We start from the raw sequence: 15,695 nt of genomic DNA, 5'->3' as shown, positions 1-15,695 counted from the left end.
AGAAAGTGACGTTTCAACTAGGATCTGAAGGATGACATGTACTGAAGAACTGCAGGAAGAGCACACATGCAGAGGCCCGAGAAGAAAGCAAGCCAGATGTGGACAGAACAGGCCAGTGTGTTCCCAGCAGGGAGCAGCAGAAAAGGAACAGGAGGGAGGGGCCGGGTAATAGAGAGCGCTGTGCACCAAGGTGAGAAGGCTGGGTTTAAGCGTGCAGAGGGACTGACGAGCCCAAGCATTGTTGTGGACTTGGGGGCTGGGTGGTGGTAGATTTCAAGTTCTGTGTGTACGGGAGCTTTTTTTTCCCACCGTCATATATGTAGCACCTAAAACAGTGCCTAACAGATGCAATTCATATTTAACAATGCAAGAGTAAATGAATGAATTTTTAAAAACACATTCACTCTTTCCTATGGACTGCTTTTCTATCCATGTAAATCATCATATACTAGGAGAAAGTTTTACTATTTATAAGTTCAACTGTGGGTATACCAAGTTTCATTAACTGTTTCTCCTGTCTCCTAGAATTTCTACAGTGCACTGACTGTAGCTAAGCTCCTATACTGACACATCTCTGTACTGTAACCAGTGAATGCCTGTTAAATATTCAGTCTTCCAAACAGACAAGAAAACACTTCCATGTTTAACAGAACTAGGGATTTAATGATCACACCCTCTAAGTTCTACAGCTCTCCAGAGATGGCAACTCATAGGTATGGGATGTTCCAGTTTGGGTAGAAATGTTTGTATTCAAATGATTGAATAAGATAACCAGCACTGGTCAGTATTTTTAACTTCTGAAGCACAGGTAAACCAAGAACCTCTGGCTCTTACCAGGATGCTCAAGCCCTTACCAAAAGCACACTGGTCCTCAGGTGAGATTCTGGAGATCTGAAAAGAAATCGCCCACACGTCTCTAGCAGGGTGCATGCCATTTCAATATGGTGATGAGAGAAGTCTGACAGAAGCATCTGCAACAGGAAGAATGATGAAAACTACAAAGGCAACCCTTCAACCCTAGTAGAGGAAGAAATTATCATACATCTGATGTGCGTAACAACTTTTAAAACGTCAATGTAAAAAACAGGGGTCTATCCAGGTTCACTGCTGGGCATCTTATGCATTCTGCCATTAATTTTTATTGAAAAATTTCAATATATTTAATGTCTTTCACAGAAAGATATATGGAAATGAATGTCAAAGCCCTTTCTATTTATTATTAGATGTTATGTATTTAAACACATGCCACATACACAGCAGACATTTTCTCAATGCCTTTTGTTTTGGACTATATATTTCCCAAAATTCTCACTTATGCCTATTTTCTAAACTAATACAGACTGAGACATTTAATAACTTGGTTTATATTGTATCATTTAATACCTTGTGTTTTTTTTGCTTACGAGGAATATTTTTTCATGTCCTTTTTTGTCCTTCTGTGGACGATTTACAAAGTACATAGTACTACATAATATGAACTAGATTAAAACTTACTTGATCCTTATTTATCATCCAAATTGTCTCCCATTTCTTGCTACAGGTTAAGTATCCCTTATCTGAAATGCCTGGGATCAGAAATGTTTCTGATATCAAACTTTTTCAGATTTTGGAATACAGTATTTGCATATATATGAGACAGCCTAAGGATGGGACCCAAATCTAAATACAAAATTGATTTATGTCTCATATAACCTTATAAACATAGCTTGAAGGTAATTTTATATAATACTTTATATCTTTTACATGAAATAAAGTTTTGACTGTGATTTGTCACCTGAGGTCAGGTGTGGTGTTTACCACGTGTCATTGTAACAGTACTCAAAAAGTTTTGAATTTTGGAGCATTTCAGATTAGGAATGCTCAATGTGTATTATAAAAATGGTGCGACACACATCATTGTAGAGAAATCTGTGCACATATTTATGATTATTTCCTTAAAATGAATTCCTAGGAAAGAAATTTCTGTTTAAAAAAACGAATATTCGGGCCGGGCGCGGTGGCTCAAGCCTGTAATCCCAGCACTTTGGGAGGCCGAGGCGGGTGGATCACGAGGTCAAGAGATCGAGACCATCCTGGTCAACACGGTGAAACCCCGTCTCTACTAAAACTGTAAAAAATTAGCTGGGCATGGTGGCGCATGCCTGTAATCCCAGCGACTCAGGAGGCTGGGGCAGGAGAATTGCCTGAACCCGGGAGGCGGAGGTTGCGGTGAGCCGAGATCGCGCCATTGCACCCCAGGCTGGGAAACAAGAGCGAAGCCCCGTCCCAAAAAAAAAAAAAAAAAAAACACGAATATTCTTCCTTCGTATTTTTCTCCTGACCTTGTGATCTGCCTGCCTCGGCCTCCCAAAGTGCTGGAATTACAGGCGTGAGCCACCAGGCCTGGCTGCTTTCTTTTTATTAGCATTTGCATAGTATATTTTCCCCATCTTCTTATTTAACTTTTCTCATTTTCATATTTAAGTGTAGCTCTGTGGTAGACAGCTCCTAGCAGCTATTTTAATCGTTTTATTTATTTATTTGTTTATTTACTTATTTACTAAGATGGACTCTTGCTCTGTCACCCACACTGGAGTGCAGTTGGGTGATCTCAGCTCACTGCAACCTCCGCCTCTCAGATTCAAGCAATTCTCCTGCCTCAGCCTCCTGAGTAGCTGGGATTACAGGTGCATACCACTATGCCTGGCTAATTTTTGTATTTTCACTAGAGACAGGGTTTCACCATGTTGGTCAAGCTGGTCTCGAACTCCTGACCTCTTGATCCACCCGCCTCAGCCTCCCAAAGTGCTGGGATTACAGGCATGAGCCACCAGGCCCAGCCCAAGTTTTATATTTTTAAGGCTTTTACTTGATGTATTTTGTCCTGTCAGGTTTCATGAAATTACTGGTAGAACTGCATGAGTATCTAAGATCTGAGAGTTTTGTATTTTGCACATCTGTTTAATGTTACTTTTTCCTCCTTTCTTGGTCTTCTTTTGGATTAAGTAAATATTAAATTATTTAACATTATCCACCAACTTATAACTAAAACTTAATATTGTTTTCAATTAAAAACAATCAAATAATTCAGCACTGACCTTTAAACAATGTAGTGTGTCATTTTTGGTGAACATCTTAAATTTAGTTAGTTCTCCAATAAAACGAACAGTTTTATTCTTTGTCTCAATATTGATCTGGTCCTTTTTTCGTACCTAAAAATTAAGAGAAAAATGATAATGCTTAATCAACATCTTGAATCTCTGTGATAAAAACTATTATTTTAATGCATCTGGATTCACTCCTGATTTTTTTTTTTTTTTTTGAGACGGAGTTTTGCTCTTGGTGCCCACACTAGAGTGCAATGGCGTGATCTTGGCTCACTGAACCTCCTCCTCCTGAGTTCAAATGATTCTCCTGCTTCAGCCTCACGAGTAGCTGGGATTACAGGTGCATGCCACCACACCCAGCTAATTTTTTGTATTTTTAGTAGAGAAGGGGTTTCAACATGTTGTCCAGGCTGGTCTCAAACTCCAGACCTCAGGTATCCACCCGCCTTGGCCTCCCAAAGTGCTGGGATTACAGGTGTGAGCTACCTCACCCAGCCTACTCTAGATATTTTTAATATGTATGAGTAAACTTTCCTGCTATAGGCTTCCCAAGTAATCACAGCTACTGGGGAGGCTGAGGCAGGAGAATTGCTTGAACCCGGGACACAGGGGTTGCAGTGAGCTGAGTTTGTGCCGTTGCACTCCAGTCTAGGCAACAAGAGCAAGACTTCATTTAAAAAAAAAAAAAAAAAAAAAAAATTTCTTGCCATATTCAAACTACTATAAGCTAAAGAAAAAATTGCTTTGTATAACACCAGTCCCAGGATGTGCCCTGCAAAACAGTTCCATGGTCAAGCAATTTAGAGAAAAAAAAATTAATTTTACCAGGCCTAAAGAGGGCCTTAAGAAAGGAAAACTTTTAAGTCAATGTTTTTCAGATTTATTTGGCAACACAACCTCCTTTTTCAAATGTTAGCCATTATCAGTAAATATCCCATTAAAGTAATACTATAAGGAACACACTTTAGGAAATGCTGCTTTAAAAATTTGAATGCCAAGTACTCACCTAAGCAAAACTGGTATTAAGGCTTAGTATATTGTAACTATAAACTATGCTGCATTTTTATTATAAATTCATTACAATAAAAGAGCCAATATAATCACTGTTCTTTTTTATCACCAGTCCTGGCTGTATGTCAAAGTTTAGGTTCTTTGCAAATATAAGTCCTCTAGTTAGGCACAAATTTCAAGAAATATCAGATGCAACAAAATCCCATTGCAACAGTACCACGCAAAGAGACAAACCAAGATAATTGGATTTAACCTCAGAATTCTATTAGAAAACCAAACCTACAGTCTAGATAACTTTTATTTGAACAGCAGTGACCATAATGTGGTGCCATGAATTAGTTTAGCACTTTCTTTTCTTGTTTTCTGAGACCGTCTCACTGTCACCCAGGTGGAAGTGCAGCGGCATGATCTTGGCTCACTTCGACCTCCACCTCCTGGGTTAAAGAGTCTTGTGCCTCAGCCTCCCGAGTAGCTGGGATTACAGCTGTGCACCATCACGCCTGGCTAAACTTTTTATTTTTAGTAGAGATGGGGTTTCACCATGTTGGCCAGGATAGGCTTGATCTCCTGACCTCGTGATCCTCCTGCCTTGGACTCCCAAAGTGCTGGGATTACAGGTGTGAGCCAATGCACCCGGCCTGTCATTTTATTTTATTTTAAGACAGTCTTGCTGCGTCACTAGGCGCCAGGCTGAAGTGCAGTGGCACAATCTCGGCTCACTGCAACCTCTGCCTCCCGGGTTCAAGCAATTCTCCTGCCTCAGCCTCCCAGTGGCTGGCTGGGACTACAGACGTGCGCCACCATGCCTAGCTAATTTTTATATTTTAGTAGAGGCGGGGTTTCACTATTTTGGCCAGGATGGTCTCGATTTCTTGACCTTGAAACCCTCCCGCCTTGTCCTCCCAAAGTGCTGGGATTACAGGTGTGAGCCACCGCACCCAGGTGTCATTTTAATTTTTAAGGACCTGCTTTCTGTCACAAGCAGGGGTAGGAGGTATTTAGACTTTTTTGATTTTTACTAATTTTTTTTCAAATGTCCTTTGTAAACACTGTCAAGCGATAATTTTTAAACAAAACCATGTTTATTCATTTAAAAACTCAGCAAACTACAAGCTCATTATAACTCAATTTAATCTCAAGGATCAACAAAACTATATTAATGAAAAACAAAATCACAAAAATTCAACTTCAACATATTTTTTTTTTTTTTCCTTGAGAGTCTCACATTGTGCCCAGGCTGGAGTGCACTGATGCAATCTCAGGTCGCTGTAACCTCTGCCTCCCACGTTCAAACGATCCTCCCATATCAGCCTCCTGAGCAGCTGGAATTGTAGGTGTGTGCCACTGTGCCCAACTAATTTTTTTAGTTTTAGTAGAGATGGAGTTTTGCCATGTTGCCCAGGCTGGTCTCAAACTCCTGGTCTCAATCAATCCATCCATCTTGGCCTCCCAAAATGGTGGAATTACAGGCATGAGCCACCACAATCGGCCTAGAACCTTTTTTTTAATGACATCATTTAAGCATACAAAATAGTTTTGCGATTAGAGACAACTATAAAATAGAACTATATTCTCATTTTTAATATAAAACAAAATGATACTGAATAAACTTGACTGCTTTCAGCCATGTAATTTAGAAAGCAGCACAGCTTTCATAAAGAAAGAACCTTTCACAAATAAATGTTTCATAGGTATGCACATGAAAAACTCCTCTTATTAATTTACTTTCCTTTCTGAGCTTCGAGGAGTGGACTGTGAACCAGTTTCGCTGGATTCCAATCCCAGCACTATCACTAACACTTACTGCCTGTTACCTAACCTGTGTCTCAACGTCCTTATCTGAAAAATGGACCTAATAGAGTCGTCGTGACTCTTAAGCTAATACAAGTAAAGCACATAAAATAATGCTTGGGACCAGTAAGGGTTCAATAAATATTAGCTATAACAAATTTTATCCTTCTTTGTATATATGTATCTCTAATACATGCATACTAAATAAATGTTTGCTGAATAAACAAATAATTGAAAAGTTTAATATACATATTGCGGTGACATGAAAGAGCAAAAGCTCTACAGTCTGAATGTCTGTGCTCTGAAGATCACTTTGTGGGATATATTATCTTGAGCAAGTCATATAAACTCCCTGAGCCTGTCTGCCCACTTGGTAAAGTAAGGATAATGATGATGATGGTAGTGGCTACGCTTCAATTGATACTAAGCAATTAATGTACAGGACAAAAGAAGATTACACAACTTTTAAAATAATGTTTAAGGAGTTAATGACAGGGTAAAATGCTTCTTAGAAATAACAGAAAATTATACATAAAATATAATTCATCCATGAAAAATGATAAAGAAAAAAAGGTAAAAATAAAACTAAAGAACAAAAAACCACCACAATGTTGAGTCTGCTGTTAATAAAACTGGTATTTATCTTTCCTTTTTTTAACTTTAAAAATTTTCTTTCTTTTTTATTTTTTAAAGATGGGGTTTCACCAATGATGGCCAGGCTGGTCTTGAACTCCTGACCTCAGGTGATCCATCCACCTCGGCCTCCCAAAGTTGTAGGATTACAGGCGTGAGCCACTGCACCTGACCACTTTAAAATTTTTCTAAATTACACTGACCTTGTGTCTTTGTTTGGGAAAACATATAAGAAAGCATGTACAAAACTATCTACTGAAACTGGCAGGGCATCGTGGCTTACACCTGTGATCCTAGAATTTTGGGAGGCCAAGGCAAGAGGATCCCTTGAAGTCAGGAGTCTGAGACCAGCCTGGCCAACATGGTAAAACCCCATCCCTATTAAAAATACAAAAATCAGCCGGGCATGGTGGCATATGCCTGTAACCCCAGCTACTTGGGAGGCTGAGGCACAAGAATTGCTTGAACCTGGGAGGGGGAGGCTGCAGTGAGCCAAGATCATGCCACTGCACTCCAGCAAGGGTGACAGAGTGAGACTCCATCTCAAAAAGCAAAAAACTATATATTAAAAGTAAATCTTTAGGATGAGTAGAGTTGGGAAGTACACATATATATTTTTAAATCTCCTTGGGATGATGTCAGATGCATATCCTCTTCATCAACTGCTATAGAGCATCACAGCATTCTAGGCATTCTAGTTTTCTTTTTTCTTTCTTCTTCTTCTTCTTTTTTTTTTTTAAAGACTGGGTTTCTTCATGTTGGTCAGGCTGGTCTGGAACTCCTGACCTCAGGTGATCCACCTGCCTCGGCCTTCCAAAGTGCTGGGATTACAGGCGTGAGCCGCCGCACCCAGCCTCTAGTTTTCAAAACATGTTAACATGCTGTATCATCCACTTCATATATTTACATTAATTCTAATTATTCTGAAAAATTATAAAGGTTAAGGAGGTAAGATCTAATAAAAATGACAAAATTATAGAACACTTAAAGCGTTACAAATCAACGATCTCACTCCCTCGTTTTCAGATGAGAAAACTGAAGGCTTTTCAAAGGCTGCAACATGTAAAAATGACTAACATTGTTACTTCTCATTCAGTATTTTTCACTCTCATTTCTTAAATCCTTATGATCAAAAATATGTCAAAACACTTCTGCATAAATTAACAATGTAACATTTTATATATATATATATATATATATATATATATATATATATATATAGTTCAATAATGCCTCTTGTAAGATTTTATTTATATAATCAATCATCCATAGCAAAAATGTGGCTTGCAACTCTGCTAAAGACAGCTAAAATTTAGATTAATTTAATAACAAAGTTTGTATATACTAATTAAAACTCTTCAGGCTGGGTGTGGTATATCACGCCTACAATCTTTGGGATGGCCAAGGCAGGCAGATCACTTGAGGTCAGGAGTTCGAGACCACCCTGGCCAACAGGGTAAAACCCTGTGTCTGCCAGAAGTACAAAAATTAGCCAGATGTGGTAGTGTGTGCCTGTAGTCCAGCTACTTGGGAGACTGAGGCAGGAGAATAATTTGAACCTGGGAGGCTGAGGTTACAGTGAGCCAAGATTGAGCCACTGCACTCCAGACTGGGCAACAGAGTAAGACTCCGTCTCAAACAAACAAACAAACAAACAACAAAAAGCTCCTCAGATATACAAACACACATGAACTGTAAGGATTTCCTAAGGCCTATCATTTACTACTTTCTCACAGCAAGAACCCACTGTTGTATCAAGCTGGCCCCTCTAGAAGGGCCAAGTAGACATTCACCCAAATAGAGATTTTCTATCCTCCATAATTTGCTCATTTTATTTTACATGAAGTTTATTCACTCATTCACCAAGCTTTTCTGAAAACCTACTGTAGGCTAAACATAAAATTAGTACTGACTATAAATAAGTAAATTTGCCTTGATATAAAACTTTTAAAAAACTTTTGTGAACCACTGATCTTCAAAAGTAGAGTGCGTGACTATTTACCTACTTGGAGTAGGGAGAGGAACTGGAAATTCTATTTATATGTTTTATCTCACAAGTTTCCATTTGTTTTTGTATGGCTTATAATGCACATAAATATTTGGTACAATTGCCAATGTATATAATTTTGAAACAAATATACCTATAATGGAGATATGCAGTCAACTTATTTTAACAAATAAAGAAGCTTAATCAAAAAGTTGGGAGATGATTAATTTTTAAAACATCAGTGACTGTAATTTGCTTATATTAAATAAAAGTTGTCTCCCCAGGCAGGAATCGTGGCATGTGCCTGTCGTCCCAGTTACTTGGAAGGCTGAAACAGGAGGATGGCTTGAGTCCAGACGTTTGAGGCTGCAGTGAGCTATCATCGTGCCACTGCACTTTGCACTCCACCCTGGGTGACAGAGTGAGATCCCATCTCTTAAAACAAAACTCCAAAAAAAAAAAAAAAGCTGTCCCCTTCATCACTAAAGAAGTAGGCCATTCTGAAAATTTAGAAAACACAGAGTGGAAAAATATTCCTCATATTCCCACCATCCAAAGACGGCTACTTAAATACTGACATGTAATTGTTTTCTCTTCTGCACTTTCCAAGCATTTTAAGTTTATTATATGTAAGATTTTATTCTTGCTTTTGAAAAAAAGCACTTTCTGATTTAAAAATTCCTTTTTTTTTTTTGAGACAGTCTCACTCTGTCACCCAGGCTGGAGTGCAATGGCACGATCTCGGCTCACTGCGATCTCCACCTCCTGGGTTCAAGCGATTCTCCTGCCTCAGCTTCCCACGTAGCTGGGATTACAGGTACACACCATACCTAGCTAATTTTTGTATTTTTAGTAGAGATGGGGTTTCAACATGTTGGTCAGGCTGGTCTCGAACTCCTGACCTCAGGTGATCCAGCTGCCTGGGCCTCCCAAAGCACTGGGATTACAGGCATGAGCCACCATACCCAGCCATAAAAATGATTTTGTAAACATCAACTCTAATGGCTCTCCATCATTTCACCATTGTGATTATATGGCCATTTTATTAATCCACAGTTGAGCTTTCAGATGACGGTGTTTTCCCTGTTAGAGTCATATTGTGAATCACGCTTTTTTGGTACATAGTTTTGTTTACTTAGGACATGTCCTTGGAGTTGTCCAATGTATGAATGCCTCTAGGGCTCTTGAAACCTAGTGCCAAATTGCTTCACCATATTCCCACCCGACGTATCTGAGAATGTTGATTTCTCCTTTCTATTACGGGTACTAATCGTCAGTTAAATTAGCAAACCCACTGTTTTAACTAGGATTTCCTTAACTGCCAAATTTCATATGGCTCTGTTAACCAGCTTAATTTCTCAAATGAGGTCTTAGTGGTGAAAACATATCAGACCGCAGCAATATACTGGATCTAGGTGGAAGACAGAGACAGGAAAACTGGGTTAAAAAGCCACTATCATAACTCCAGCTACGGAAAATGAAAGACAGGGGCAGGAGGTATAAAGAGGAGATGATAGATTTGAATTGTTTTAGAAGACAATATCAAAGAATTTAGTCAACAATGGCTCCTAAATGTCTAGGTGCAAAAGCAGAGGTATTTATCTTGTAATTGGATAAAATACACTGTAAATTTACAGGGAAAACACAGAAGTAGATTCAATGAAGTAAAAGACATTTTTAAGAAGAAAAAAATAAATTTGGTTTGGGGACAAATTTAGCTCAGAGTACGCGAAAACTTTCTAACTATCATGAGAGAGGTTCTGGCAAGAGATATACATTTGGGTTGTTGAGAAATAGATGTGAATTAAACGCCAGGTAAATGCATCCCACTAAAAAGGAGGCTGAAGAAAGCAAGCTGAGCCAATCCCAACAAAGAAACTCAGCTGGAAAAAAAGGTGAAGGAGATGGAGAATAGTAACACAAGTAAGAATCAGGAGAAAATGGTGGTATCGAAGGTATAATTATTATTAAAATCACATTTATGTACAGGTACTATGTGAGGAGCTATATGTGCATTATTTCATTCAATCCTTAAGAACAATCCTATTTTAAAAGATGCAATTACTATCCCCACTTCGTAGACATGGAAACCAAGGTTTAGAACACTGGAGTAAGATGGCCAAAGATACGACGCTAGCATGTGGTGGAGCCAGAGGCAGGTTTCCTAAAACGCAGGAGAGTCTGGCAGTTTCGAGTTTGCAGAGACATCAGCTAATAGGCAAATGTAAAAACACTGGTGGTCTCTGCTAGGGTGCTACTATGATGGTGAATCAAGGGGTAAATGTTAGGAGAAACAGAGATAAGTAGACTGTAAAACATTGCAATAAGAAGGAATAAAAGAATAGTTGCAGAGGGCGGGGGAATGCTACGAAAAGGTGTTTGTTGCTGTTATTTTGATTTAAAGATGTGAGTGGTGAGAATATCTCTGGCCTAATAGAAAATCGTTAGCAAAGTCTATAGATTTGGGGGTAGGAAGGCCTGATCCTAGAGGAAGTAGATGGTGATCAAGTATGTAGAATGCTCTTTCTTCTCTCCTCTGAGAACAGTGGTTCTCAAGGTGTGCTCCTGGAGTTCTGGTATTCTTCCCTCGTAATGAAGCACTGTAACAGTAACAATAAAAATGCCAATTCCCCAACTCTCACCCCAAGTTTCAAATAAGAGCAAGTACACATAGAATTTTCTTCATTTTAAGTTTTTCACCAATAGCACTAATTATGCTTGATCCGGCAACTTGTGTTTTTTTGTCTTTGAGACAGAGTCTTGCTCTGTCACCCAGGCTGGAGAGCAGTGGCACGATCTTGACTGACTGCAACCTCCGCCTCCCGGGTTCAAGCAATTCTCCTACTTCAGCCTTCCGAGTAGTAGGGATTACAGGCATGCGCCACCACGCCTGGCTAATTTTTTTTATATTTTTAGTAGAGATGGAGTTTCACCATATTGGCCAGGCTGAACTCATACTGTCCACTAGTAAAACAGTTCCTTGTTTGTATAATGGGATTAAACATATCAACAAGAATATCACAGCTTCTGATGTATCTGTCTCTGAACCAGCAGCATTTATCAAAGTGTGTTCTTTGAGGGATTCCATATTCATGCCCCTCCAGGAGATTCAGAGCACATTACCATATTAATGCTTTGAGATTCTTACAACAAAACAAAACAAACCATTTAACTTTTTGAGTTCAGTGTTTCCAACCTCTCTAAACACAGAAACCTTTCTTTATGTACTACGACATATGAAAATCTGAAAAACACTTTAGCAAAAGTTGGCCCAGAAACATCTTAACCACAAATCTCATAAGAAGTGCTTACAAACCATTCTCCTCTGCAAGAGAGTCTCTCCTTCTTCTGCACTCAAAGCACCCACTGTCCAACAACTTACTTGGCAATTCAGCATGCGATTCCTTACAGCTATTACATTTAAAGATTAATTTTTATTTCATTCTTGCTTTTGTATTTAAACCTTGTGTCCTCAACTACATTGTGAGTTCCTGACCCTGGGAACTGTGTCTGTTCTTCTGGGTGCTTGGCAATACTACTGACTGGTGCACAGTGAGAGAGAGACAGCATGTGCAGACATTTCCTGCACATGCTTTGAGCAACTTATTATAAAGCGAAGTTTTATAAACACCATTTTTCCATTGGCTAACGACACTTGAATTTCATGTTTTTTCACACTAAATATCCACTTTCAGTCACCTCTGGTGGTATCACTTCCCCACTATCAGGCCTGTATTTGAAGCAACAGCACTTCCAGGAAATAACTGGGTAACATAGGTTGGGAGAACCACTAACACATAGTCTGTTCGTACTTCTAGGGCTGGAGAGGAAGGAAGGCTGTTTGGTAACAAGCTCTTCTTATTTCCCAGGATGATCTTTAAAAAACTCACCATAATCCAAGGTAAAATTTCTTAAGTAAGAATCAAAGAAACATGGGCTATGGCAGCACTTGCTAATATTAATGAGTATTAATGGCAACTTGCAGACTCCACACACTTGGACCCCAGCACCTAGAGCAGCATATCCTATGTGGCACCACGCCCTGACTCACAGTGGCCAATTATGTTTCTGCTGGAAATACCAATGAAGGCTCTGGCTGTCTGGACCTTGGAGAATTATTTCTACTTTACAAAAGCAAAAAGTGCAGTCCTGCAATGGGAGAACAAGGTAGCAGTAACGGCTCACCCCCTACTAGAATATCACGGATCAATTTCAAGCTTTGTTAAGTAAATCATATTTCAAGCATTTAGAATGTCGTAAATTCTAAACTGTTATACCACTATCAAATTTCAAGAATATGCTTACCAACAGTTACATTCTTAAAGAAGCCTCACTCAACTTATAAGAATATATATATTACAAAATAAATGCTTAAATACATACATGAAATCTGAAATCCCCCCTCAGCATGGAACAAAGATCCTCTGCTACATCAGACATGCAGGGATGCAAAGTAGCAACCAATCTTGCATAAAATGGTAGCAAATCCAACCTGCAAAAGTTATATGTGATATGTGTCAAAGGAAAGACATATCGAAAATCATTCATTCTAAAATTTCAACTTTTTCAGATGTATTCATACATTAAAGATTTTAAAACTAATAATCATACAGACATGCCTATTTATTGCCATCATAAAAAAGTGTCTGAAAATTCAGTGAGCCTTCTGAAATTTTATTAATTGGGCATTTTCCATTCCATGAATTTATCGCACATCTGTAATTTTACTAAGTATGTAATTTTGATAAAATATGAAACATCAACACACCAAAAAACTAGTACGTTTTGACATGGCTTAAATTTTTACTCACACAATTACTGAGTACGTATTTATAAATCTCAAGGTTAACTTCTTTAGTGCAAGACAAAAGCCTTTCAAGCCATTTCCTTCATTTACCTCAGGTTAAGTTATTTGGAAACCTCAAGGTCTAAAGTAAAAAGGTAATCAATAGGCCAGGAGTGGCGGCTCACGCCTGTAATCCCAGCACTTTGGGAGGCCAAGGCTGGCAGATCTCAAGGTCAGGAGATAGAGACTATCCTGGCTAACATGGTGAATCCCCATCTCTATATTTTTCATTTATCTCAGGGTAAGTTATTTGAAAACCTCAAGGTCTAAAGTAAAAAGGTAATCAATAGGCTGGGTGCAGTTGCTCATGCCTGTAATTCCAGTACTAGGGGAGGTCAAGGTGGGTGGATCACAAGGTCAGGAGTCAGAGATTATCCTGGCTAACACGGTGAAACCTCGTCTCTACTAAAAATACAAAAAATTAACCAGGCGTGGTGGCACGTGCCTGTAGTTCCAGCTACTTAGAAGGCTGAGGCAGGAGAATCCCTTGAACCTGGGAGGTGGAGGTTGCAATGAGCTGTGACCATGCCACTGCACTCCTGTCTGGGTGAGAGAGTGAGACTTCATCTCAGTAAATGTGTATGTGTGCATGTGCGCGTGCATGTGTGTGTGTGTGTCTGCACAAAGCTCGAGATTCCATCTCAGTAAATGTGTGTGTGTGTGTGTGTGTGTGTGTGTGTGTGTGTGTCTCCACAGAGAGCGAGACTCCATCTCAGTAAATGTGTGTGTGTGTGCGGGGGTGGTAATCGGTAACTGAAAAAGCCTTTAGGAAGGCAAAACAGTATTACAAAATCCATCCACTAACATGTATTTCACTCACTACAGAACCCACTCAGATCCCTGACTTTTTTTTAAATTTTGAGCCGGAGTTTTGCTCTTGTTGCCAGGCTATAGTGCGACACAATCTCGGCTCACTGCAGCCTTCACCTCCTGGGCTCAAGCCAGTCTCCTGCCTCTCAGCCTCCTGAATAGCTGGGATTACAGGCATGTGCCACCATGCCCAGCTAATTTTGTATTTTTAGTAGATGGGTTTTCTCCATGTTGGTCAGGCTGGTCTCAAACTCCCGATCTCAGATGATCCACCTGCCTTGGCCTCCCAAAGTGCAGGGATTGTTAAGTGTGAGCCACGCACCTGGCCGGTATCTTAATTTGGACAGTAAATGGCAAATTATGTGGCACTCACACTGCCACCTTCTTTCATTGTCAGAGCACTCTTTCCCATTACACGGGAATGAAGCTCCAGAATCCTGCTTAGCACAGCACTCCAGGTGGTCACTACTAGCTGGAATCAATACACAACCTAAAATTTATTTTCTATTCCTGCCACAGATGTTATTTTATATTATTTATATTATATTATTTTATTTTATTACTCAATGATTCGACACTCAGCAGATAAGACTCCAAAGGTCAGAAGTAGTGAAGAACTGATAAAAGCAGCAATACCGACAGCAGCAAGTAATAGAACTGACAGTGAGAAAGGAAGTTAAAAACTATAAAAATTAGACATAAGAGCTTAAAAACTAGAACAGCTTAAAGCAATTAGAACAGAAACAAATAATCATACAAGTCTTAATTATCGCTGAGTGGAGGCCAGGCACGATGGCTCACACTTATAATCCCAGCACTTTGAGAGGCCAAGGCCGGTGGATCACCTGAGGTCAGGAGTTTGAGACCAGCCAGGCCAATATGGTAAAACTCCATCTCTACTAAAAATACAAAAATTAGCCAGGCATGGTGGCGGGTGCCTGTAATCCCAGCTACTCAGGAGACCGAAGCAGGAGAATCACTTGAACGCAGGAAGCGGAAGTTGCAGTTAGCCAAGATCGCGCCATTGCACTCCAGCCTGGGCAACAAGAGAGAAACTCCATCTCAAAAAAAAAAAAAAAAAAAAAAGTGCTGAGTGGATCACTGTACCATATAATAATATGTGATAATGTTTGCTCATCAGGAAAAAGACCTTATACCATGAAAGGCTTAGAATTAGATCTGGAAAGTTCCTTGGATGGATAGATTAACCCTTAGCTAGAAGAGACACACTGAAGAAAGAAGGATGGAAATAAATTTGAAAGGTATGTTTAAGCCAGGCATGGTGGCCTGTAATCCCAGCACTTTGGGAGGCCAAGATGGGTGGATCACCAGAGGTCGGAGTTCAAGACCAGCTTGGCCAACATGGTGAAACCCCCCAATGTCTACTAAAAATACAAAATTTAGCTGGGTGTGGTGGCACGTGCCTGTAGTGCCAGCTACACGGGAGGCTGAGGCATGAGAATCACTTGAACATGGGAGGGAGAGGTTGCAGTGGGCCAAGACCATGCCACTAAACTCCAGCCTTGGCCAC

At 39.7% G+C, this 15,695-nt stretch overlaps 1 protein-coding gene across 4 annotated transcripts in view; it reads right to left on the bottom strand.

Moving 5' to 3' along the window:
• The window catches only part of UPF2 (UPF2 regulator of nonsense mediated mRNA decay), a 124,843-nt gene that overhangs the window by 49,468 nt on the left and 59,680 nt on the right, over window positions 1–15,695 (bottom strand). For 3 of the 4 annotated variants that reach the window (XM_032244067.1, XM_032244069.1, XM_032244068.1), the window contains exons 9-11: window positions 12,892–13,000; window positions 3,078–3,191; window positions 855–971 (exon numbers count right to left, since the gene is read on the bottom strand). In XM_032244067.1, the coding sequence (XP_032099958.1) occupies window positions 855–971; window positions 3,078–3,191; window positions 12,892–13,000 (340 nt within the window). The remainder of the gene's footprint in view (window positions 1–854; window positions 972–3,077; window positions 3,192–12,891; window positions 13,001–15,695) is intronic. The other variant, XM_032244070.1, reaches the window with a different exon arrangement.

The sequence above is a fragment of the Sapajus apella genome, unplaced genomic scaffold (assembly GCF_009761245.1).
Source record: "Sapajus apella isolate SASKATOON/1434 unplaced genomic scaffold, GSC_monkey_1.0 scaffold53, whole genome shotgun sequence".
Classification (NCBI taxonomy): Eukaryota; Metazoa; Chordata; class Mammalia; order Primates; family Cebidae; genus Sapajus; species Sapajus apella.
This window is presented reverse-complemented; position numbering and strand designations above follow the sequence as displayed.